The 26,810-nt window shown below is 39.9% G+C and overlaps 1 protein-coding gene across 4 annotated transcripts; it reads left to right on the forward strand.

Annotated features, from left to right (window-relative positions):
* On the forward strand, positions 1-26,810 carry CABP1 (calcium binding protein 1). 4 transcript variants are annotated; one of them, XM_073673527.1, is made up of 7 exons: positions 12,046-12,335; positions 13,053-13,214; positions 14,263-14,293; positions 21,509-21,652; positions 23,613-23,722; positions 23,879-24,026; positions 24,266-26,810. In XM_073673527.1, exons 1-7 carry the CDS (start codon positions 12,291-12,293, stop codon positions 24,289-24,291), a joined length of 666 nt encoding a protein of 221 aa, XP_073529628.1. In that variant the 5' UTR covers positions 12,046-12,290; the 3' UTR covers positions 24,292-26,810. The 4 variants fall into 4 exon arrangements, with proteins under 4 accessions (XP_073529625.1, XP_073529628.1, XP_073529633.1 ...); XM_073673524.1 differs by lacking the exons at positions 12,046-12,335; positions 13,053-13,214 and adding an exon at positions 1-962; XM_073673532.1 differs by lacking the exon at positions 13,053-13,214 and having other exon boundaries at positions 12,049-12,335.

The raw sequence follows: 26,810 nt of genomic DNA on the forward strand, positions 1-26,810 counted from the left end.
CCCTTTCCACTCCAGCTCTCTCCTCCCTCCCATTCAAGCTGTGTGCAGGAGCTGTCACTGGCACTGTGGTGCTGAACAGACGTGCTCGCTGTAACATGTCTCTAGCTCGGCTCTCTATACACTGAGGATCCTATGGCAGATATCGATCCCCGTCCAACGACATGAACGAGTCCAGCGGCTCCGTGATCAGTGCTGGGGAGAACAGGAGACCTCATCCAAGATACCAGCTGCCCCATGAGCCCGATCCAAGCTTTAGGAGGCCTCTATGTCACCCCCGGGATAGTGGACTTGCTGGCGGAAGAAGGCGCCAATCCCCACGGGCAACTGAGAGCCCCCCAATAATGAGAAGACTTCCTCAACAGGAGGGAGGATGGAGGAACACGCAGCCCGGTAGCCCACATTATCAACAGTACCATGCTAATCACCATCGCTATCCTTCCGTTTACCCCCAGTACCAGTCCCGCAAGTACCACTCTAGCAGTCCACCTCCTGACCACCACAGTCACATCCAGCACCACCCAAATTATCAAAGTCATCATCAGCACACCCCCACTCATCAACCGCATGTCAGTCAGATCCAAAGCACCCATCATTTGTATCAGCACATGTCTCCATATAACCACAGGCACTCTCCAAGTCCCAAGCAGCAATCCCCTAGTCCTAAGCACCATAACCAAATCCCCAGGCATCATCAACCAAGTCCCAGGGACTATCCACCCAGTCCAAGGGAGCATACACCCAGCCCCAAACAGATCTCTCCTATTCCAAGAGATCAGCAAGACGGTAGCCAAGAACAGAGAGCAAAGAAGAAGGACTATGGAAAAGGATCTGAAGGCACCTCCGCTCAACCCTCCAAAGCCAATGACCTTCCTCCAGCTAAGAGTAGCGACAGTGACCCAGAGCCGGACACAGAGCCCCTGTTTGTGGAGTTGCATCCCATCCTTAGCTCTGTGTTTGGTCAGGTGAGAATCCTCTATATATTTATTCTTCTATTATTGCCAGATAATATTTATAAAGTTCCCTTGTCCTCAATACCTTCACGTCACAACACAATGGACAATGTGACCTTTTTCACTTCTTGTTTAATAAGTGTAGTTCAGGTCTCAACATGAGTAATCTTTGAGTTCTTAGCAAGTCTGGAACCACAACCACATGGGAAAATCTGTCTAAGCATAGGCTGGCAGTGGTTAGATCCATAGATCCTGGAGATATTAGAATATCCCTGTTATGGTTTTTATTGTGTATGTGTATAATATGCATATATATATGGTAAGACATACAAACCAAGACACAACAGAAACAAGTTTATTTGCATTTTTTTACATTGCTTATTACATTTACATTAATTTAACAATATTTCGTCTCGTAAGTGCTCGAAATGTCTTCCACCAATGTTGCCGCATTCCTATACCTACTTTTGGGCCACCCTGTATATTGGCCATAATCTTATGAATATTAATTGACTAAACTGTGATATGGTGACATTGTCTTAATTGATGTTATCTTGTAAGACATAGGACAACTCAACTGCACTGATAGAGCTGCATTATTTGACCCTTTTATATGGTACATAGCAGTTGAGCCTAAATCCGTAAGTCTATATATATCCAATAAATTAATTAATTGATCTAATTCTAATAATGCATTGTTAATTCATGTATAATTCTACTAAGATAGGTAACACTGGTGTCATATATATTAATGTATTCACCCCCCAAATAATGTTTGGACTAGCCGTTTCAGTTGCCCGCTGGCTGTCGGAGCAGGCGGGGGTCTGTTGTTGGCTGAGGGTGTACAGTCACCATTCGAAGATCACTGCTCTGCATCAATAACTTTTCAAGGCGTAATTGCAGATGGCATAATATTGTATCTGCCCATTAGTGAATGACACCACAATATATTTATATGAAGATTGCAGCTCCCAGCCATTTCATAAACTATGAAAACTTTCTTCATGGTATGGATTGTAGCAATGTCATATATGCAAAATGGAAGTTTACTTTGGCCATTATATCAATATTTTCTAAATATTATCCAGAAGAGAGGCCTAATCCTGCCCACAACTTCCCATCATCCCAAGCTAGAATGTCCTTTTGGCAGAAAACTAACCTTGATGCACAACAGCAAGAATAAAAAGGTCAGAAGGACGTATCAAAGTCACAGATCGATTGGTTTGCAATGTGCTGGGGTTGTTATTGATCTGCACATTGTATTAAATCCTCAATAACATTTATCCTATAGTCAAACAATAGACGGATTTACTGTTACAATTACAGTGGTGAATATATCTTTGAGCTCAGCATTCGATTGAGCTTTCTCATACCGTATTTTACTGTGTTTTTGAGAATCCACTATGACTACACTTACAACTCATAGACATGTGCACACGTTGAGCATTTGCAGCAGAGTTGGCAGGAAAAAGCTGCGTAAAATACATGTGTTTTTGACGGGTTTTTGCATGCCTTTTTAATGCGTCTTTATTTGTATTTTTTTGCATTCATTTGAATGGGCAAAAAAGCTGAAACAATTGACATGTTGCAGATCTGAACCAACGCTTTGTTGATTCAAATCTGCAAAGAAAAAATAAGCATCATGTGCATGAGATTTCAGAGATCTCATTCACTTTGCTGGTGCGGTAGAATGCTGTTTTTTTATCCATGGCAAAAACAATGTGGCTATGAACAAGCCCTTACAGGGATTTTCACCCAGCTTTCACAGACTCCTGAATGGCAAACCTGCCTACTGTCTCAGCCATATAGAAGAGGGCATACGTATTAAACCTTTTACACTGTCTGTAGTCCATCCAAGGTTTACGTTAGAAGGACTTCCTGATGTATCCCTCCGATGTCAACGACATCCATCGTGTTTAGGCTCCCATATATTCTTTACTGATTGCCGCAGGGTGCGCTATATCCTATAGTAGAGAAAACGTATACAGACATACACCAATCCAATGGGACAATTTTTTATCCTCTGTCAGGTGACTGAATTTAATTATCGCATTCACTGGAACAAATAGACGCTGCAATTAGGCAAATATTCCGTACAGGAACCTTGGAAAGCTGAGTGACATCTCTAGTCAGAATTTTAATGGCATGGCAGCCATATTACTTGGTTTATAAATTAAATGATTCTTTACATTATGTGTCTAGTCCTCTGTCTGTACAAACATTTGTCTTTCCGCATCATCCCATGAATTACTACATACATTCTGTTACTAATTGTTAACTTATGAATAACATGGAGTACGTTTATGTCATCAAATCAATGGTATTCTTGTAAGCGATTTTAATTTAGCTTTTATCTTGGTTTCTGAAGATAAAAGGTCTGAGATGAGTGAATACCTACAATTTGTTATTAAACTCTGTGATGACATGATGTTTGGTGGCAGAAAATGATATAAACAGGTTGGATATATTTTCTTACTGAAGTTACAGGTTTATTGGTTTATTGAAAAGGATTATTTTGTAGATCTCTCAGTTATATTTGGGAGAATGTAAAAGAGTTGGGAGACAAGGACCAGGTGTCTCCATCTCAGGGTGGGAATTTGGACTATTTTAAACTAAGATTCCTATAAAAATATCTTTGTCAGATTTGTGTCTTAGCTGTTTATAAAGCTACCAAACTTCTACACATTGTTTAAGGGAACCTGTCATGTTCAGAAATGCTATTTACCTGCAGATATAGGGTTAATTCTTGCTGCTTACTAAAACAGTGGCTACAGGTAGAAAGTGAACTTTTATTCTCCCTGCAGCCGCTCGCTTTATACATCATGGTGGTGCAGGGAGGCGGTAACAGTCACTGCTCACGACACAGTGAGCGCAGCTGTAATCACTTCCCGAAACTTTAATAGACAGACTGTTCTGCACTACAGACTGCGGAGCAGGTTGTCAATCAAAGTGCCTGGGAGTGATTACAGCCGCGCTAACCATGAGAAGTGACTGTTATCACTCCCTGCACCACTCTAATTACTGGAAGCGAGCTGATGCAGGGAGAATATAACTTCATTTTCTTCCCATAGCTGCTGTTCCAGTGTATTGTGTATAACTGACAGATCTACAAAGTAAGCAGTTTCAACCAAGCCTGCTGCCTTTAGCTATAGACATGTTACCTGAACAAATATTTCATAGGATGTAAGTTTAAAGGGAATTTGTGAGCAGTATTTCATCCCCTAAAACTATTTATATGTACATGTAGACCTTTCAAAAACAAGTCCAGTAATACCTTTACATTGCTGAACTGCCTCTTTCACAGTGTGTTCTCAATAATATCATTATTTTTATAAATTTATGGAGTAAAAGTTCATTACACATTAGAGTACATTTATTATTGCATTTGCGTCAAAATTTTGAAGCAAATTCCATTATTTCGTTGTTTTAAAAGCCCAAGTTGGATTTATCAATGTTTCATGCTCTTTATTGCTATATTTTTTTATCCCGTCATCAAAACGTAAAAATAACAAGAAAGGGGGTGCAGGTAATCTTGTGTTACAACATATTTATGATTGCATTTCTACATAAAAGTAGCAAAAAAATTCTAGAACTTAAAAAAAGTAATCGAATTTATGTTGCAATATATGCACAAAAATCACAATTTGAGTAAAATCCTACATTGACATGCAAGATTGCACACATTGGTCGCCTGCTCTTTTCTAACATTGGTAAGTGTACCAATTAACATGCATAATATATTGCAATTTAAACAAATTTTTCATTGACTTGCGACATTTGACATATTGGTCTCAGACTGTCATCTAACTTTGGGAAGTGTTCTTCCATGCATTAGTTAAAGGTAATGTCCAGTCACAAGATATTAATGACCACTGATGTCATCCCTATCAGATCGGTGGACACCCGACACCCCCACCAATCTGCTTTTATTTGTTGTGGCAGCAACCAGATGAAAATACATTGAACCTTCACTCAACTCCATTCAATATGTAGCAGCCGCTGCTGGGTACTACAGAACAGCTCCTATTCTCTTCATCGCCAAAGATTATAACGTCAGATTAGTGGGGGTGCCAGGGGTCAGACCCTTACTTTTTTTTTAACATTGATCATATATCAATATGTTGTTACCAGACAGCTCCTTTAAACAAAGCAAGTCAACATCTACAGTTTTAGGCCATGTGCACACATTGAGTATTTGGTGAGTTTTTTAACTTAGTATTTGTAAATCAGGTGAGGAACAATCAGAGGAAAAGTATAATGGAAACACGTCACCACTTCTGCATTTTTCACCCACTCCAGTATTTGATCAGTATTTTACATCAGGATTTGTAAGCTAAAACCAGAACATGTGAACGTGGCCTTAGAGAGATCTCACACTGGGAATCTCATTCAAAACAAACTTTTCTCTGGTTTTTGCAACACTGGAAGAGTTTTAGGGGCTTCTCTGCAGATACCTGACCTTCTATTATAGGGATAACTACTCATTCATATCTAGACAATGAACAGTTTTTTCTGTGCTCTTTATGTCCACTGATTCAGAGATTCTGGTTGCTGCCATATGTTTGTTGTTGTCTTTGGTCCGGGTGGGACGCCCCGCCGAGCTCAGCACAAGTTTCTTCAATGGTGCATATGAATCTACTATTGGACTGAGTATGTTTGTTGTTGTGTTCTTACATGGCTCACTTATTGTTCTTTCTTGTTTATGTAAAATTCAATATAAAAAATATATAGATTATGTAAGAAATTAAGGTGGTTGTCCAGAACTAAGACTCCTTAGGATAGATGATCAATATAAAATCCGTGGGGGTCCAATAACCAACACTGCCACTAATCTGCTGTTACCAGATCCAGTAGCCATCAGACGTACCCAGTGTATGGAGCTGGAACACCACAGATATATACACTGTGTAGAAGCCATTCTCAGGTTTGTAGACCAGACCATTAGAGGGTTACTCGTCAGGATCAGATCAGTGGAGGTCACTCCACCCCCACCAATCAGCTGTTCTCAGTGCTAGTGTGGGCTGGATGTGAGCTGTTGTGGAGCTGAACAGCACAGCTTCATTAACTGCCCCTATCTGCATGAATAGGAGTAGATCTGCAGTACCCGGCAGCGGCTACTACACAGTTGATGGAGCTGTGCTGTTCAGCTTCACAATAGCTAACATTTGGCTCTTGCCAGTACTAAAAACAGCTGATCAGTCAGGGTGCCCGGAATCGGACCAGCACCGATATGATATTGATCATGTATGCCAAGGAAAAGTCATTAATATATAAGTAGTGGAGCATCACTTTAATTGTAATCTACAATAAATTAATTACAAATAAATAGTCTATAGATAGTGAATTCTCAGTCTTAATGAGTAATTGTTGTTTTTATTTCATAAATCAATAGTACACATGAAAATAAGCAACTTTGTAATATATTTTATCAACGAAATTAGCAATTTTTCTCCTACAGAAATGATCTTTCACTCTTAATTAATGGGAAAAATCTGTAATTTTTGTATTCAGTAAAGAATGATTTTCCCATTACTGAGATAGATGATAGTTGGTGCTTTTAAAATTCTATGGAGAGGGGAAGAGGGAGGAGCTAGAGGTAGACACAGACATGCTACTAGAAGTTCTCCAAAAACCCTAGTTACAATTCTCCTTGGAACTTTATAAGCACCAACTGTCATCTTCTAGCTCCGTAATGGGAAAATCTGTGTTTACTGAAGACAGGTATTACCTGTGAATTGAGAATTGTGAGACTGAAAGTCCAGGGAGAGAAAGAAGCGAATTTCTGTAATAAGATATATTATGTTTCTTATTTTCACGTGTACTATTGATTTAAGAAAAAAAAATAACGGTTACTCTTTAAGTCTTAGAAAGTGTTTCCAATTTGGTGAGTATATTTTAAAAGTGAATTTCAGAAAATTGTCTTCTCACTTGAAAGATGAAGGAATAAGTAATAGCACAGATGTGCTCTTCTCCAACACTAGAAAGGGAGAAAAATGCCTGCTATTCCTCAAGAAAGGAAGAAGTATGGTTTCTAACATTGCTCTGTGCTCATGTCTTTTTTTTGGATCTTGTAATGAACAAATTTTGGGGATAAAGGGGCAGATTCATTAGGCAGAAATTTGGCATAAAACTGTTTGAAATGTTGTCCAATTATTTCCACAATGTATAGTTTTGGTAATCTCCCAACAGATCCTTGTTTCTCACATCATTATTTCATATGTAGGACTAAGATCTGCACTCATAGCCCAGATAAAGTAAAATGACATGTTTGACTATGCTTAAAGGGAATGTGTATGTAATACATTTAATACAAAAAGCTGATTTAAAGAATAGGTCATTTTCTGATAACGGATTGCCCCTAAGTTTGCAGTCAGACGGCCATATAAATCGGACTGAGTTCGGAACGCAGGGCACGGACTGGCCGGCGGCTCTCCTGACCCGAGTGTGACAGCTGCATAGAAACATATGATGCTGCTACGCTCGGGTCGGAAGAGCCGCTGGTCAGTCCGTGCCCTGCGTTCCGAACTCAGTCCGATTTATACGGCCGTCTGATTACAACCTTAGTGGATTAACGAAAGAAAGGTTGAGTCGCGTGCCTGCAACCACCCGAAAATCCTGTAATATTGTTCTCCTCATTTACCATTGTGCGTCCGATCAATAAGTGCGCTTATGATGTAAGATCCACTGCCTCTCTGCCTTTAAGGAGTCATTTTGCAGACACATTTTGTTTTACCGTATTTTTTATTTTTTTCAATAACAACATATTGACAAGTAATTGACAGTAGCATAATTCTAAATACAAAGGGAAAATCAGGGATGACTGGAACACGGGAAAAGGGGAAAGACCAAAGGGAGGGGCGGGAAAGGGAAACAACAAGGTTAGGATAACAGGGGGTAGAAGAGATTGATTCGTCAAATAATAATATAATCAGTAAAGGACTAATAAAGCAATCTAACAAAACACAAAACAATTTCAACGCACATTATCATGTTAGCAATAAAACAAACAAAATGAATGAACAGTCTGTAAGACATATTAAAAACTACCAGTATTATAGGCAGGACGGGGAAATTTATTTGACCAGATATCCCATTTCTTAGAAAATTTGAAAAGGTTATCGTTGATAGAGGCAAATCTAAATTCGTAACAGACACATTTTGAAGACTTATGTGTTTAGCCTATACAAGGTTAAAAGCTTGAAATTTCCATTGTCATCATTCGGTAGTAATCTAAGCCTTGCACAGAGCACATCTCTGAAGACCCTGCTATTCCCAGCCGTCACTATGCAATAACTCTGTACTCTGGCTGTAATAAAGTACTGCATTTATTGAACAGTTCTAAGCCCAGAAGTCAGTGTAATAATGTTTGCAGCGTGCATAAAACAGATGTGTTCAAAGCCTTCCAATAGTGGCAGCCGAGATGACAGAGACCAGAACCGTCCTATCCCGCACTTGGAATTCGAGATGATTCTGTTCCCGAGATTCTAGTTGCTTATTCTGTTACACTCCACCTGGCAGACGCGGGTCTCATCATGGCGTTAATTTATTCTGTGCCCTGTAGAGAGATTACAGGTGACTTTGGTTTGAATGTGTAGGAGCTGTCGAGCAATGTCTAAGTGATATATCAAATGTACTTTGATGTCTCATCTCCAGAGAAATCCTAAGTGTCCTCATTTTTTTTAGTGTACATTCAGTCTCGGCACATTTTCATCTGTCGGCTCAGGAGGGCTTTATAGTGTCACCCCTAAGACTGATCTGAAGTATGTGACGTGTCCTAGGTATGCCCTCTGCTGTCGTATTATGGAATAGCACAGGAGCCATTTTCAAATCTGCGTAGTATTGTAGTGCAATCTCTGTATTTTATGCTAGGGTCTAAAATAAATTATTCTTTAAAACATACAGAATGCATATATGCACTTGTCATCAGATCTTGTCTTTTTCGTCTTTACTGCGCTCAATAAAGAACTAAATTCAGGACAAAAGAATAAGTGAAGGACATAAGGCCGTACAATAGTCTGTATGATCAGGGAGATCTCAGTTAAATGGATGATCTATCCCGGGAGAGTAACTATAGTGTGTGCAGGGGTTGCCGTCACGCTTTGGCTCTATAGTCTAGGGGGCCCTGTGGTCCATATGAGATCAATACAATTTGACCTGTGAGATTGGCGGCCGGTTGGAGATTTTGCATTGGGCCAACAAGCTTCAAGCTACTCCACTGCTCTTCCCATGACCAATTTGATTCTCTAACAGCGACAGCGTCATACTAAGACATTAGAAAATAAGTATATTCTAATGCACATGAAATGCAGAAATAATAAGATAAACGCTGGTTTACCTCTGCCTTTAAAATGTGTTTGTTTTTTACTTAAAGGGGTTGTCGTGTTTTAAACTACAAGTCTGCAGTCACTCTATATCACTGCAGACTTGTGAATCCTCACAACAAGCGCACTGTGAGGATTCTCCAGTACTGGCGCTGGGAACGACGGTCATGTGACCGTAAGTATGCAATATGCATGCTCCGGCCACATTCCGACTAGACTGTTTCTGACCTCGCTTAATACACTTGCATTGAGCAAGGCCACACCCATCTAGTCTGAATGTGGCCGGGAATATGTAAATCGCATATTTGTGGTCACATGACCGCTGTTTCCGGTGTCAGCAAAAGAGAATCCACACAGAGAGTAGTGCACATAATGTGGATTCACAAGTCTGCAGTCAGATAGAGTGACTGCAGACTTGTAGTTTACGACTGGACAATCCCTTTAAATTAAACTTATACTAAGTTACTGAGAGTCATCTACTCGCCTTCATTTTAACCCATGACTGACCAACTGTGATGTTACAGTAGAGCCACACATTTCAGAAAGTGGCTCAGAACTCACGTGTGGCTCTTAGATCCACAGATACGACAACCCCCAGTCGTTGGCAGCGGCAGATACTGGTTTGCACTGTTGGCAATAGTGAAGTCATTGCATTAGTTGGGCTGGCTTCTAGAGTAAAAAAACATATAATTGCAGCTAAGACCGCAGTTTGGTGGAGAAATTTTGAACTTGATGGACCTTGGTCTGTTTTCAACCTATATAACTATGACTAGGGTAAAATCCATATCAACCAGTCATATCTTTAATAGCTTTTCCCTTTTAACATTCACAGTGGCACAACATCGTCTATAGATTTTGCAAGTGGCTCCTGAGTTAGGAGTGCTAGGAGTGTGGATCTCTTTAGAAATTAACTCTTTATATTTAAAGGGTTTGTTTCTTCTAAAATTATATTGCACTGTAAGATTGTATCGGTTTAAAGTAACAAAAAGAGTTGTTGCTCACCTTCCCGCTGTCCAGCACTGCTGCTCTGGTCTTTGTTGATCAGCTGTGGCAGTGATGTCAAGTCTACAGCATTCACAACCACTGTAGCCATTCACTGTGCTTGGTGGCCTGTGTCATCTACTATGACAAAGCCTCTGCCAGTGATTTGCTGCAACGGTTATGAGTGCTGTAGATATGATGTCAACACTGAAGCTGGTCAGCAAACACCAGAGCAGTGGCAGACAAACAGCGCTGGACCTAGGGAGGGTGAGTAACAGCTCCCTTTGTTATTTTAGACCTCTTCAATACAATAATACAATAAAATATGAAAAGAGAAAATCCCTTTAAGGTCTTAAGTTCTTCCATTTACATGTGCCATGACTAATGGAATACGCAAACATACGTGTGGCATAACCAAACTGCACCTGCTAGTCAATAAATCGCTCATAGCAGGTTTTTCTAGCACCGTCCATTAGAAGATTCTAATTTACAGAATAAAATATATGGAAAAATCCAGCCCTAAGTGCCTGGCTCAGTGCTAATGATGATGGAGGGAACGTAATGATTGGTGTAAAATATAAAACCAAACCAATTTTTTTTTAATGATTTTAAGATTACAATTACTATGATAATAATGTCAATTAGCCAACTGCTAGTTGAGGGCTTGACCTCATACACACGCTGTACAATAATGGCCTGGGACTTCAAGGAGATCATTGTGATTGCTACAAAACATAACTTCGACTTATGACATAGAATCAAAATAATTAAGAAGTCAGGGTTAGCAGTCAGCACTCCTGCCACATCCCTGCACATTTTGCAAACATATTTCGTCCTTCAATACTATTGATATGCCATGCGTCTGACTTAAATAATAATTGGCAACTCAATGCCGTCTGTCTTCATCTTTCGTCATCGTCACTAGTAACCCGTGGAAGGTGACAGTGGTGTTCTGGGGTAATGTGTAGAGTGATTATCTGTAAACCTATTTCTTTTCTGTGAATGTCATTATAGAATCGCAGTACCTCCACACTTGTGTCAGTACAATGCAATCATCTTCATTCTATGACATGTGTTCAGATGAAGTAAATTAAATTAATAGATGTTTTACCATCCATTACTAATTGCTTGGATTTTCCATTTTCATGTATTACGCATATATGGGTTGTGCAGGTCCTGGTAAGCGAGCACTGTCATTCATATGCAGTTTGAGATGCTGTTTCTCAGCTTGATCTCTAGGGTTAACACTTTTCAACCATGGATGATCCTCCAGATATAATTTTCCTATAGAATTATGTAGGATCCAGTAGGCAATCTTCTCTGCTGTGGCATTTTCTCTGGTTCTGTGATGTCTGGGTTTGCCGTCATTGTGTTGTGGCAGGTCCTGTGATACATACTAGATGCAGATATGATGCGTTATCCTTGCAATGAGCGGTACATGCTCAGTTTGTGTCTCTTACGAAACGCACAATAGTACATTGTCCTTTCTTTGACAGCTCATGTCGCTCTACATTGTGCCTGCTGGAGATCATGCATCTCTGAACAGGCAACCACAGTAAAATATAAGGAATCCAAGAGAGTTAACCTTTTCATGGTTGGATGAGGATATTGACGCCTTTTGGAAGCAGTGTAGCTAACATTAAAAAGGCAAAGGTTTCCCAATAGATCCCAAAATTGGAAAATTCCTGGCTGCTGTTTACATCCAACGTCAGTGTCATGAATCCTGTGTCTGCCTCCAGCTGATCTGTCCCACATCATGTCATTGAAAAGCTGTAAGGCTCATGGGGGAAGGGGGACTAGCTCCAAATTAGCTGGATTCTCTGAGCTCATCAGGGAATAGTTTCTGCTGCAGTTTATCTGCTGTAATCAGAGGCTCTATCAGAGAAACAATCTGCGGCTCAAAGGGTCTAATCTGTGGGACTCTGCTGACTGCCCCCAAGGCTCAGAGGCGCTCACTGTGCGGGATGCCTCGCTGGCTGCTGCCCTCGCAATCTTTCTCCCCTCGGGAAAGCTCGTCCTTTGCTTCGTACTGTATGTTATGGGGAATTGTGTGAAGTCTCCTCTTCGTAACCTCTCGCAGAAGGTATGTCTCCCAATAGAGTAACACCTGCAGCAAACGATAAGATTGGGTTTACGGGTTGAACAAAAACACAAAAGGGAATGTAGGAATGTCCCTAAAGAGAGCAAGCATTGATGCTCAGTTGTTCTGCTTCCACTACTTATTTTTTTACCCTTTAAGCTGAGCCATAAAGCCCCCATCGCTCTCTTTATGAGTCTGTAAATATGACTCACGTTTAGTTCCCTTTTATTTATAAACCGAAGACAGTATCCTATATTGGTAATGTGTCCTTCAAAGCTAGTTTTATGTTCCCAAAGGACACAGAGAGACAAGCGAAGCAAATATGTCTTATAAAGGCGTGGGAATGGAAGGACCGAAAGGACCAGACTAAAACAGTTCCTTATATAGAGAGGAGATACATGGGAGGGAGGGAAAAGAGGTGGCAAGGAAAGCAGAGACTGGGAATTGTTCATACACTGAGCCATAACCTCCAGAAAAACTGTCAAAGAATAGTAAGGAGAAGTGGCAATGTTAAAAGCTAGTAATAGGGATTGCATGATATAGAAGACCACCACAAAGCCTGTGGAAGAAGAGAAGGATTTTGGGAGGATTACTTTAAAAATATACAAAATTTAGAAGGTTACATTTTTGAGACCCCTATATTTACAAGTAAAGAACAGGTAGAACCTAGGTTTTGGTGTTGACCCATTAGTTTGCTGGTAACACTCTGTATGTTGTAAGATGCACCAGGAGGAAAGAAGCGGCCTCAAACCGGCGCAGACAGGGGAAGAGGGTGCTCAGGGACCTCTTATGCTTTTGGCTCAGAACTGCGCAGTGATGCACAACCTGTTGGGCCCAGCCTGTATTTTTCTCCGGAAGGGATTCGCTGAGAATCGGCAGCCTGTAAGTGAGTTCTGACCCTTCCATCTTCCCATTATTGTGTGACTGGATCACCTTCCCACTGGAATGCTATCATAAATCATGTAACCCTTCACCCATTGATCATCATGTCCCTGACAGAGAAGTTGGCGGAAATGATTAAGTGCTGTAATCTGCATCTATTCTGTGGACGTATGCTTGATAGTGGACAGAAGAGACCATTATTGTGCAAGAGCTTGGTACATGTGCAAAGTTGAACAGGTCAGACCCACATGTCAAATGATGTTACTTCTTCTATCTATATTCTGAATTATTATGCTTGTCATAATTCTTGCCAATGAACCGTATACCAGTCAATGGCACTAGAATTTCTGAATTTGATTTCATTTGTTACCAACTAAGTATTATTTATCACATTTATGTAGGTCTTCCTTCAGGAAATACCTTATAAAATAACGCACAAAGTGTTCTACGGAATGATAATGTCATTATTAACATGAATCAGTAAAATACTGGTCATTAGCAATACCCTGGAACATCCAATCTCATCTGTGCAATCTTAAACTGATGTATATTAATTAAAACAACTTTTATCTTTGAACAATATATCCTATTGTCTATTTTGCAGAACACATTTTATCCTCTACAACACTAGACTTTTCAAAATGTTAATACCCTGAAACCAAGCAAATCTTCTTACTGCTCTGATATCTTTTTTGTTGACTTTGTAAAATAACATCCGGTGACATATAAAATCCTGATAGAGGAAACTCAGCTCATCAATGATAGCAGTTCAAGAGATAATGTATTCAACATTTGATCAGGATAAGGTTCAAATCTTCAAAGAAATGCTTACTAATTGGTGATGAAGGGGGAAAACACAATATTATGACTACTAGCAGCATGGACAGACCCAGACGGCTGAGCATTCAAGGACCTTCCCTTTAACCCACTGGCTTCTGTGTAATTATTGTCCAGATTATTGTAGTTCAACCATTTAATCCTTTTCATTCACTGACTTCACTGCTCCCTTCTTTAGATCTAATCTTTGATTCAATATGTTCTCTTTTAGGACAGAGAACTACGTCCAGAAGAAATAGAAGGTAAGCAAAATGCAACGTTTCGAATGTAAAATCAAGAAAAAGTCAGGAGGAAAATGTGAGGCTTTCTGTGACTGAGATGCATGCAAGTATATATAAATAGTATGATGGATAATAGGACACGAATTGATGTGAGAGATGAGCTGGCGTATATTGTAATTTAGTGTAATAAGTGCAGGATGAATAATAATGCTTAATACTGCGATTTCAGTATAGGGTTTCTGGTTGTAGTGAGTGTGGAAAAAAGCTGTGTCCAGATGTTAGCTGTAATCTTTGCATCACACATCCATAAATCACATTTTTAACATGAAATGTGAAAAATGCATCAAAAATACAGGTATTTAAAGTGAACCTGACAGCTGATACATGCTGCCCACTCCATGGGCAGCATGCATTAGACACTGTCTGCAGAATTCCAGCCATATATGTTGCTGTGGCTTGTCAGAGAAAAACATTGTCTAGAAGCCACCAGGGACCTTCTTGTCAAACTAGTTTCCTGGCCAGCTACCCTTAAGGCTATGTTCACACACGTTGTGTTTTTTTCTGCTGCAAATATGTTGCTAACTTATCTTTGTCAGGAAAACAGCCTAAGGCTGTGTTCACACACGTTGTGTTTTGCTGCGTATTTTGCAGCAGATTTTTATGCAAATTTTCAGCTGAGTCTCGTAGTACCAGCAAAGTCTATGAGAAACCAGAATTCTCTGTTCACACATGTTGCTTTTTGTTTGCTGCGTATTTTCTGCCTTGCTTGCGTATTTGGAAAATTGAGCATGTCACTTCTTTCAGTGTTTCTGCAGCGGAAAACGCACTTGCGTTTTTGCTGCGTATTTTTCACCCATAGGAAGTAATGGGTGGTCAAAAATACGCAGCAAAAAACGCAACAAATACGCAGCAAATACGTGCGTTTTTTACGCAGCTGTTTTCCTGCCAGAGAAAAGTTAGCAGCAGATTTGCAACAGAAAAAAACACAACATGTGTGAACATAGCCTAAGGCCTCCTTCACGCGTCCTGGTGATTCCTGTACAGGAAAAAACAGTACTGGTTAGATCCGTGATCTGTGTCCGTGTGACATCCATATGTATGTATGTGACATCCATGTGTCCGTGTGACACATGTGTGTGCCGTCTGTATGTTCGTGTGACACGTACTGGTGCCTGGGAAAAGCAGTACAGTACGTGCTGATCCTAGGCGCCAGCTGCTGAAGGCAGCTCTCATCATTGTCCCCTGATTGCGCTGATCTCAGCGCGAGCAGGAGACAATGCTAGGAGTTTTATTCAGCACCCCCTATGTACATGCTGTGTAAAATGAAGAATGAAATAAAATAAATGGCGTGGGCTCCCGCCAATTATTCTTTACCAGCAGAGGGAAAGCTGCCCACTGGGGGATTATATTACTAGCCAGGGAAGGGGCCATTAGCCAAAACTGTTCCCTGGCTATTAATAACAGCTCACAGCTGTTTGATTAGTGTTTACTGTCTAGTTTACAGGGAGACCCCAGAAAAAAATTGACGTAGGGTCCTCTTATAAATACTACCCAGCAAAGGCTAAACAGACAGCTGTAGGCTGATATTAATAGCCAGGGAATGGGCCATGGATCCTGCCCCCCTCCGAGGCTAATAACATCAGCCTTCAGTGGCCCAAGAAATGGCGTATCAATAAGATGCGCCAAATCTGGCACTTAGCCTCCGCTCTTCAAACTTGCCCTGGTGCGGTGGCAAGTGGGGTAATAGGGTTGGGGTTCATGTCAGCATTGTATTGGCAGCTAACATGAAGCCCAGGGGTTACTAATGGAGATGCATCTATAAGACAACCCCATAGTAAAAGTTTGTAAATAAACACACAGCCTGTAAAAATGCTTTATTTGAAATAAAAGTCCACACCTTGTTTAACACATTTAATTAAAAATAAAAAACAGTTATACTCACCTAACACCTAATCATCTGAAGCCATTGTCCCCTGTAAAAAAAACTAAAATAAAAAACAACAATATCCCTCACCTGTCCGAAGTGGAATCCATAGTGTCCCACGCCATAATCCATCTGTGCGACATGCATGAATGGAGGCATGAGGCGACCGCTCATGCTGAAGAGCAGGAGAGAATGACTCGCTGCAGCAAGAGCGGGCCCATGAACTGCGGTGACCTCAGTGATTTCACCACAGTTCACCATGAGAAATTGGTGAACTGCGGTGAACTCAGTGAGCTCAGCGCAACACCGTAAGAAGTTTTGTGGATTTAGGCGTGGGACACTGGATTCGTTCCACTTCAGACAGGTGACGGATATTGTTGTTTTTTATTTTATTTCATTCTTCATTTTACACAGCGGGTGCTGAATGCAACTTTCAGCATTGTCTCCTGCTCGCGCTGATCTCAGCAAAAGCAGCCGACAATGATGAGAGCTGCCTTCAGCCGGCGCCGGTGAACAGTGCGAACTGTACCGCTGATTCCCAGGTGCCAGTACATGTCACGCTGATGACACACGGATTTTGTGAGTGCCGCGCAAAAATCTGACATTTCTGCGGGTTTTTCACACGGAAACATGGTCCGTGTGAAATTTTTCAGCGAAAACAAATAAGAAATGCTTGCAAAAGACACCCAGGTGTCTTCCGGGTATTTGTTTAGCCTTCCCATTGACTTCTATTTTATGGTATGCAAATTCTTCCTAGTAGAAAAATCCTGAAGAATGGTCAGATCACTTTGAAACGCTTGACAATTTTTACAGTTTGAGGCCTTTAAAAGATGCTTCAAAGCCTGAACATATGAACAGCAAGTAGTTTTTCTATAGATAAAAAAGCACAATTCTTTTGAATGTATTGAGAGCATTTTTTCCAACATTTTAAGGAGTGGAGAAGCGCAAAAAAACACTGGAAAAGAAAAACCTCTGATCATTTTCAATTTCTGTTACATAATATGAAAACGCTTTTATAAAGGCGGATTCAGACATCCGTATAAATCGATATGAAATCGGACCACAATCATGGACTGGCCGCAGGTCTCCCAACCTCATTTATTTCTATGAAGCTGTCATGCTCGGATCGGGAGACCTGGCGGCCAGTCGGCGCATTGTGGTCCGATCTTGGACCGATTCTTACGGATGTCTGAATGTGTCCTAGCAGTTGAAACAGCATGGTGAATTCTAGGCTACGTTCCTACATTGAGTATTTGGTTAATTTTTGATGTTACAGATTTTTGCAGCATTTCTGCACCTATTAGCAAAATTAAGTTTTTTTTACCTGCGAAATTTCCACATCTAATGCAATCTTATGGGGTTAATCCGCATATAAAACTCAGTTTACTCGCAAGAGAAATTGACATGTTGCGGATTTGAAACACGCACCGCAGGTCAGTTTATGCTGAGCAAAATAAAAGCACAGTGGGCATGAGATTCCTATAAATCCCTGTCACTTTGCTGGAACTGTAAGATGCTGTGTTTCGTTTTTTGCTCAGAGAAAATACACAGCATCAAAAACTCATTATGGGAACACAGCCTAAAACTTAACTCTAACAACCATTTCCAGTGTATCATTGTGTAGCAATAGTGGAAGGCTTGTTATTGGACTTGTAGGTATTGTGCCATTATATTTAGTGTATTACAGAGCAATAAATTGATTATTTATGATGCTTCTCTAATTCTGGCTCATGTAGAGGAGATCAAAGCATAAAGCAGGTATAATTTCGTTTGAACTAATGGCAGGAGTCGACAAATGCACCTTAATGTGATGCTGCGACCTCCCATCCCTGCCAGCGCTGTGAGAGTAGATGCTAATAAATAATACCCAATTTTGTAGGTGTTCAGAATGCTATGTTAAAATATTGGATATCCTACATGAGACTGTAGCAATATGACGTGTGAAGGTAAAGTGGTAATGTGTTAAAATGTTAGATGAATACAAAGAATAAAATGACAACTGGCTTACTTGGATGAACGTAACCCTATAAACACTGATACTGATGTTAAATTGTAGGAATACCAGATTGACAATATAAAGGAAATACAGTTTGTGCAATATATAAAATATATGGATGTAAAAAATTGCAAATGTACGGTATATGTTGTATATTACCGTTTCTTCAATTATTTTTTTGCAAATAAAAACATTTTTGGGTTAATTTACTCATGGCCTAATATTAATCCATAAGCTAAATATGATCAGAAAAAGTAATACTATAAGGAAATATTAATCATTTATATTACATTATTACAGCAAACATTTTATATCATATTGTAACAATGTTCTGCATTTAAGTTCCTTCTTTTTTAACTAGGACTGATATAAAAAGCTGCACAATTTTTGGAGGACATTCAGTGGGTATTGGCTCAAGCTGTAAGATGTGAATATCATAAGGTGGTATAGCTGCAAAGTTTTAATACTCACAAAGTATAGTAAGGCAGTTGCTGTCAAAGTCTAAAAAAGAATTTCAGACATGCTAAACAAAGCAATTTAGGGTCCTGAGTGTGCTTAGCTCTATATCTCAAGCAAGCAGGATCTAGGACCTGGAGTACTGGAACAGGCACTACAGTCATGCTGCATGAAAGTACACCTTTAGAAAACTTTTTATTTGTTATGGAGACATGTAGAAGTCTGCCAACCATGCTCGATTATTCCTACTAAACTTGTCATACTCCACCCATTTGTGTCTCAAGCATTCTTCCTTTGTCACTTATGTTGCATCTTAACAGCCGGCCCTAATGCTGAGCTGCTGTCAGTCAGTGCCAGGAGCGCGGTTACAGCCACCTCTCTGTATACACAGAGCAGTGACTGAACCCACGCCGAAGCCCTCTCCATAACTGAAACCCAAATGTTGCTGGGAGGAATAAAGTTAATTTCCTCCTGGCAGCGGGGCTCTAAGTGCAGTCGCTGGGTAGGTTCATAACGCTATTAACCTGCAGACTAACCCCATATTTGCAGGTTAATAGCAATTTTTATGTGACTGGTTCCATTTGAAGTGTATCAGCACTATCTGAAAACTTTTGACATGTCTGAAGTATTAACTAGTAGGGATCCAGCTGCTGAAACCCCTACCAATTGCTAAAAAGATAGGGTGGATGCGCCCATTAAAAGATTGCTTTCTCTAGTACTGAAGACACTTTCATAGATCTCTTATTTTTTTGTTACACACCTGTTCCAGGTATCCCGGTCTCCACTGCCTTCTCCTGGGTCCACTGCCTTCTGTTGTGCTCCGCGTCGGGTTTTGCAAGTTGCCCAGCGTGGAACTATGACATCATCTCCCTAGACCTATTTAAGGCCGATTAGGACACACATCTGTGTCTTTGGATTGAGATTCAAGGCTCTAGTTTTGTGTACCTCACATCCAGTGCACACCGTCCTCAACCTGCTTCTATCCCTTTTGACTTCACTGCATCCGTCCTGCTGCTCCCAAGAGGAAATTTGACAAGAGATGTCTTCGAAGTTGGTGCGAACGGTGGAAAAAGCACCACGTCAAACATCCAAAAACCTGAAGGCCAACCTGGAACAGTCTGGGGTTATGGTTTTAACAAGTATCATACGCCACACACTAAACCAAGCAGAGCTTTACGGACAAAGGCCAAGGAAGAAACCATTGCTGAAGAAAAGACACAAAAAGAAATGACTGATCTTTGCCAAAGAGTACCTTGACAAACCACAATCCTTCTGGTAAAATGTTTTGTGGACAGATGAAACAAAAATAGAGCTTTTTGGTAATGCAAAGCAAGTTTGTTTACAGACGGTGCAATGAAGCTTATAAGGAAAACAACATTTTACCAACAGTTAAGCATGGTGGAGGATCCATAATTCTGTGGAATTGCTTTGCTGCGTTTGGTACTGGAGACCTTGACTGTATCACAGAAATCATGAAATCAGAGAATTATCAAGAGATTTTAGAGCAAAAGGTCCTACCCAGTGTAAGAAAACTTGGTTTGAGTCTATGATCATGGGTCCTCGAGCAAGACAATGACCCAAAGCACACATCCAAAACTACACAGGAATGGTTGAAAAAGAAAAAATAGACTGTTTTAAAATGGCCAGCAATGAGTCCTGACCTCTATCCCATTGAAAGTCTTTGGGGTGAGCTGAAATCTGCCATTGGGAAAAAGACTCCTGCAAACATTCAAGAGCTTGAACAAACTGCAAAGGAAGAGTGGGAGAAAATTCCATCTGAGAAGTTTAAGAAGCTTATAGATGGCTACAAGATACGTTTGGAGGCTGTCATCAATTCCAAAGGGTTTGCAACCAAGTATTAATTAGGCGTGCCTTTAGTGCTGTACATGCTGTTTATTCTGCTTCTTCTTTGAAATTGTTACATAGAAGTTGAAAAACAATGTTTTATTGTTGTATTACTTTGGACCACTAATTAAAAAATCCTTAGGATATAACATTGGTACATTTCCATTTATTTTTGAAGATATTGTACAGTCAATGAAAAAAATGAAGGGGTGACAATAATGGTGAGCAGCACTGTATCTATAGGACATATTCTACTATTTAGAAACAAGAATAGAGCAACTGACAGAAGTAATGAAAAAAGGTCATGTAGGTTTTGTAAATACTACTTTTCTTTGTATGTCCCAGAATATGTCTTTAATCTCAGCCGGGGATAAGTAGGTTTAAGTGGATAAACAAAAAAAATTAAAATTAATTCTTCATAGGCCCAGTCTGTGCCTTGACCTAAATCCAGCTGGACATTTAGGGATAAACTGGGCTATTATGCTGCATGTTGCGTCTACACAAGCAAATGGAACAGTAATCAACGATCTGATCTTATTAATGTCCCATTATTGTCCTCAAATGAGAAGTGCAGATTGATAGCAGACCAATTAAAAGGCTGTTTCAATTTTATATTTAATTTATCTTCATTTTATTGCTATTTTGTGCATATTACCTAAAAATCACAGGAAATACTAATATAAACATCCATTGCAACATAAAACAGTTCGATTATAACTGAGCTGATATTCAGTAAAAATGTTAAAACTGGCCATGGAATAATTTCATCCAAAATAGTGTGTTTTCAATCCACTAAATTTACAGATACGATCATATTCTAAAATGTTTGTAAGCTTTCTAATATGGTAAGAACAATTGTGAGCAGCAACCTTACAGATATTTACTGCTGAATTTTTTGTCTGTATTTCAAGGCTGTATTATCGATAAATTTTGCTCACCTTTAAGATTTCTGGCTAGAAAACTTCTTTTCAAATATCTTATCTTTGGAAATGTAACATTAATTTATTTTCTACAGAACTAAGAGAAGCCTTTAAAGAGTTTGATAAAGACAAAGATGGATACATCAGCTGTAAGGATCTTGGGGATTGTATGAGAACTATGGGATACATGCCAACAGAGATGGAACTAATAGAACTGTCTCAGCAAATCAATATGAATCGTGAGTTATGTTTATCATACTACATATTGTATTGCAGGAGAAAGTCTTCCATGTGACATTCAATATCTCATTTGTAATATTTTAGACATTTATTCTAGATATTTTCCATTGGTCACCACTCTATGTTCTTTATAGGTGATAATTATATTTCATTTTTTTATCATTTTCAATGGATTCGATAGATATGGTAAAGTTAGAGATTTTAAGGTCAATGTTCAGAAAATGAAAATATTAAACCAAACTATTTCCCCTCTGCTAGCAAAACTCTTAAATGAAATACCTTGGGATCTACTTTCCATCTGACCCAAACCATGACTTTTTCTAAAACTTTTAGTCAATGATCACTGTGCTGGAAGATAACTTAGAAAAACAGAATCATACAACTTTGTTCCTGTTTGTGTAGAATTAAGGACCTGACACACAGACTAACATCGACTGAATCCGCCGAAATTGACGAAAGTCTTATGTGTATAGGGGCCCCCCAAGAGATGATAGTTGGGGAAGATAAGTATACAGCATGTCCGATTTTGGACTGTTGATTCCTTTTCTAGCAATTTCTAACTGTTCCCCTGAACCTACGTATATTATACCTCTTTCAGGTAAATTCACAAAATAGCAGCTAAGTTTGTTTGTAGGGGAACAAGGTCAACTATAAAGATCTACTGCAACTATATCTAGCTTTAAAGGGGCTGTCCACTAATAGGACAACCCCTTCTTAAACTAAATGTTTGGCCCCGATAAAATAAAAAAACTATACTCCCCTCCTGTACTGGCGCCGTTCCAGCGGTGTCGGCTCTCCCGGGGCTTTGATGCGGTGAAATGACACGTGATGCCCGGCCCAATCAGCTGGTGTCACTGTCCCCACCTTCGGACAAACTGAACATGAAGAGGAAGTCTGGGATCAGCTGCAGCCCTGGCTTACTCTTCATGTTCCGTTTGTCCAAAGGCGGAGACAGTGATGTCAGCTGGGCATCAGGCATTATATGTCATTCCACCACATCACAGCCCCCGAAGCGCGAGTGCTGACGCTGCTGGAATGGAGCCGGCACGGGAGGTGAGTATAGTATTTTTTAATTTTATCAGGGCCGGACATTTTGTTTAAGAAGGGGCTGTCCTAGTAGTGGACAACCCCTTTAAATAGAGAAAGAAAATAGGGTTGATGGACTATTTGCAGTTCTCTGCTGGAAATTTTCCATCATTGCTCCTTAAAGTTGTGGGTAGAGATTAAGCACATCCAGGACACAATTCAGGTGCATTGCATATTTTGGTTGACTCCATGAACAGACACACAAGTTCTTATCCTGTTTTCATTTCCTAGTACATTACAAACCGGCAGTCTATCACTGGTGGTCAGTCTAGTAAGCAAGGAGCACTGTGCTTCCAAGTGTTTCCATTAGAACCTATAAGAGCTGATCTGAAGCTGGCTGGATCCGACCAGGTGCAGTGCAACTATGTTCTTTTGCAGAGGTTAAGCTGCCTCATATAGCAGCATCGGGCTAGCAGTGCGACGATGCTGCTGATCCTGTCACTCAACCAAGTGCACGCTTCCTCCTCACATTCCCGTAAGCAGGGAGCCGGTAGGCTGGAGAGTGGTGCGGTCCTCACAAGATGATGGGACAACCACTTGAAATTCATTAATGCATATGGAGGACATCAGAGCCAACGATGACAACACCTACTATACTTACTATCCAGCTTGTTTTAACTGGAATCAGTTTAAGACATCTTGCACCCTAGCTTCATGGCTATTAAATAGTAGCTAGTTTCATTTTGTCAGAATCTGCAATTTTATTTTTTACCTTTTCATTAGTCTCCTCCTCACTATCCCCAAATTACATGGATTCTATATTTTGTTCTGTGCTTTTTCTGCTTTATGAGAAATGAAAACTATCAAATGCTAAAACGGTAAATGTGTATAATAATCACACCATGGTCAAATTTCCACATTTTTCTCCCTTAGTTGGAGGTCATGTGGATTTTGATGATTTTGTGGAGTTGATGGGACCTAAACTACTTGCAGAGACAGCCGATATGATTGGAGTGAAAGAGCTTCGAGATGCTTTCAAGGAGGTAAAAAATTCTCTGACCTTAAACCCACCTGTTCCATCCTGTCCATTTTCTGAAATTTCTCACAACATTTAGTCATTTTCAGGAATTTTTAGCACTTCTGATTGTTTGAAAAAAATAGTCATCCAGCTAATGAGGATCTTTTCAACCTACATTCAGTTTGACACCAATGGAGATGGGGAAATCAGTACAAGTGAACTAAGGGAGGCTATGAAAAAGCTCCTGGGACAACAGGTTGGTCACAGGGATATAGAAGATATCATCCGGGACGTTGATCTAAATGGAGACGGACAGGTGGACTTTGAAGGTTAGTACTATTGTTATAATGATGTGAACTATGTAAATGTGGTACAGTTCTTAGGCTCTTGACAATGAGAACCTTAATCAATATAAAAATGACGGAGAATTTGGGATTGCTTATGGTTATATATGTTGTAAAATACTGTGTAAAACGTGGCTGTGTGATGGGTATAACACTTTTTCAGATGATTATTCAAAAGAAATATTTTAAACTCTGCAGTCATCTTTTCTTTTTCTTTTGTACAGAGTTTGTTCGCATGATGTCTCGCTGACTTTTGTTGATGTGATGACCATGCTTCCATCTTAATGCGCTGAATTGGCAAACCTGTGCCTAAACTAACCCACATGTCCTGGACTTGAAAGGGCAGTGCCCACATCGGCGTCAAGTCAACATCTTGGAGATGATGTCACCATGCCTCCTTCCAGTATTCTTATTGTGGGATATGTGATACAACAGGACAGGCCATTCTTCCACCTAACCCTGCTGCTTTGACTTTTTGTGTGCCATCCCAAACTATAAATGTGATATCCTACATAAGGGGAACACTGAGATGCTTCTTTCTGACTGTTGAGCAACAAGAAGAAGTCTCCAGACCAATGGGAAAGGCAAACTTATGTGTGCATGAGCCTGCACCCTTCATGTGACTTTACTCCTTGAGGAATTGTGCAATAATAGAATAGATTCTGCTTCCTGGACTTTCCAAGATTTAAAAACCTAGTAAATAATAATCCTTCTGGGTTTACAGTGAATGAAAATGTGTTGTGTAGAATATAGGTATGTACACAGAGACTGCAGAGTCCTAGCACTCTCCTAGCGAGACATCTGATGCAGTCTACCATCTAGGATAATACAAAGAAACAATCCAATATTTCAGAAATAAATGCCAGAATTATTGCAGCCTAAAAGCTACTTGGTGTCATTCCCAAGTTCATTCTATACCCATACTACATCTTGTTTCTGCTGTTCCTCTAACCTCATTTTAGTTTACACTGAGACAACATTGCATGTGAAAAAAAATCACTGGAAATGGAATGGTATGCCCTATCTGAAATACATAAAGAGTAACTGTAGTTTACATTTTTTTTATTTCAGAAATCAATGATAACCATGGAAAAAATAAACTTTATAATATAGCTTATTAGAGAAATTTGCTTCTTACTCCTCTGGGACTGAGCATTAATTCTCAATTCACAGGTAAAAATCTACCTTCAGTGAATACAATTTTTCCCATTACTGCGATAGGAGATGACAGTTGGTGCACATAAAGTTCTATGAAGAACTGTAACTGTGGTTTCAGGAGAAGTTTTAGCAGAATGTCTGCTTCTAGATCCTGCCTCCTCCTCCTCCCCCTCCACTCTCCTTAAAATGTGACCAATTGTCATCTCCTTTCTCATTAATGGGAAAATCATTCTTCACTGAATGGAGATTTTACATATTTTACCTATGAATTGACAGAGTAAGATCAGTCCAGGAGGTGAACAAAGCTAATTTATCTGATAAGATATAGTACAAATGTTATTATTTTCATGTGAACTATTGATTTATGAAAAAAAATGCATTGAAAATATTGTAAATGGTTAAATCCAGTCCATAATTCTAAACATTTTTGTAGTTATACTTTCGAAGAAAAGTGTTTATATCACCAGATATTTCAAAAATAACTTTATAGCACCCCCTACCGTTTCTAATAAATAGCTTTTACTGTATCCATCGGTGCCAAGGTGGACACACATGCTCAGGCTTGCTCAGCTCCACTGGGTATGTAGAAGGATTTCTTTCTGTGGTAAGGCAACTGCTTCTGCAGCCTCAGCTTCTTCTCTGCTGGTCAAAGGAGGTGGTGAGCAAGCGTGATTGCAGTAACGCTGTCTTGCTATCTTATTCCTTGCTCGGTATCTCAGAGAAGATGCTGCAGCTTCCGAAGTAGCCGGCTCACCATCCCAGGTCTCCGTCTACATACCCAGTGGAGCAGAGAAAAGCCAGACTGAGCATGTGTGTCCACCTTGGCAAATTTACAGAGATGGACACAATAAAAGCAATTCAAAAGAAACACGATTCTAATAATATTGGTGGAATACCTGGTGAAATGCTGTAAGTTTAAGTGTAAATAAAAAAATGTATATAATTTTGGGTTGAATTTAACTATTAACAACATTCTTCTTACAAAAACATTTCACTGAGAGCTATAGAGGAGCGTGAAGACAACTTGAAAACTTAAAATCATCAAATGTATTATGTATCAAAAACTTAAAGGGAATCTGTCAGCAAGATTTCACCTCTCAAACTTTTTATATGTGCATGTAGCTCTTTCAAATGCAAGTCCAGCAATAACTTTACAGTTCCTCAGTTATTAAGAAATTAGCATTTGAACTGATATGCAAGTGAGGCTGAAGAATTATTTGTAGATCTGAAGCCTCTGTCACTTCAGCTCTATTCCAGGCCTGGCACTGCCTCCTACTCTTGACTGACTGCTCCTTTGGTTGAAGTCACACAGCATAAATGCTGTCAGTCAAGCAGAAGGAGGCGGTGCTGGGTGGGGAATAGAGCTGGAGTGACAGAGGCTTCAGATCTACAGCCTCATTTACATATCAATTCAGAAGCTGATTTCTCAGTAACAGAGGAATGGACTGGCCATTTAAGGCTATGTTCACATGTCCAGTAGTGATCCATTAAAACGGATCCAGCAACAATCCGTTGGCAAAAAAGTTGTGCAGACACAACTTTTTAGTCCTTTTTTTTAAATAACTGATCTCTGATGGATCCTTTTTTTTAACATCGAAGTCTATGGAAAAC

This window comes from Phyllobates terribilis, unplaced genomic scaffold (assembly GCF_046119375.1).
Source record: "Phyllobates terribilis strain yellow unplaced genomic scaffold, ASM4611937v1 Scaffold_1__5_contigs__length_1240528914, whole genome shotgun sequence".
Taxonomy (NCBI): Eukaryota; Metazoa; Chordata; class Amphibia; order Anura; family Dendrobatidae; genus Phyllobates; species Phyllobates terribilis.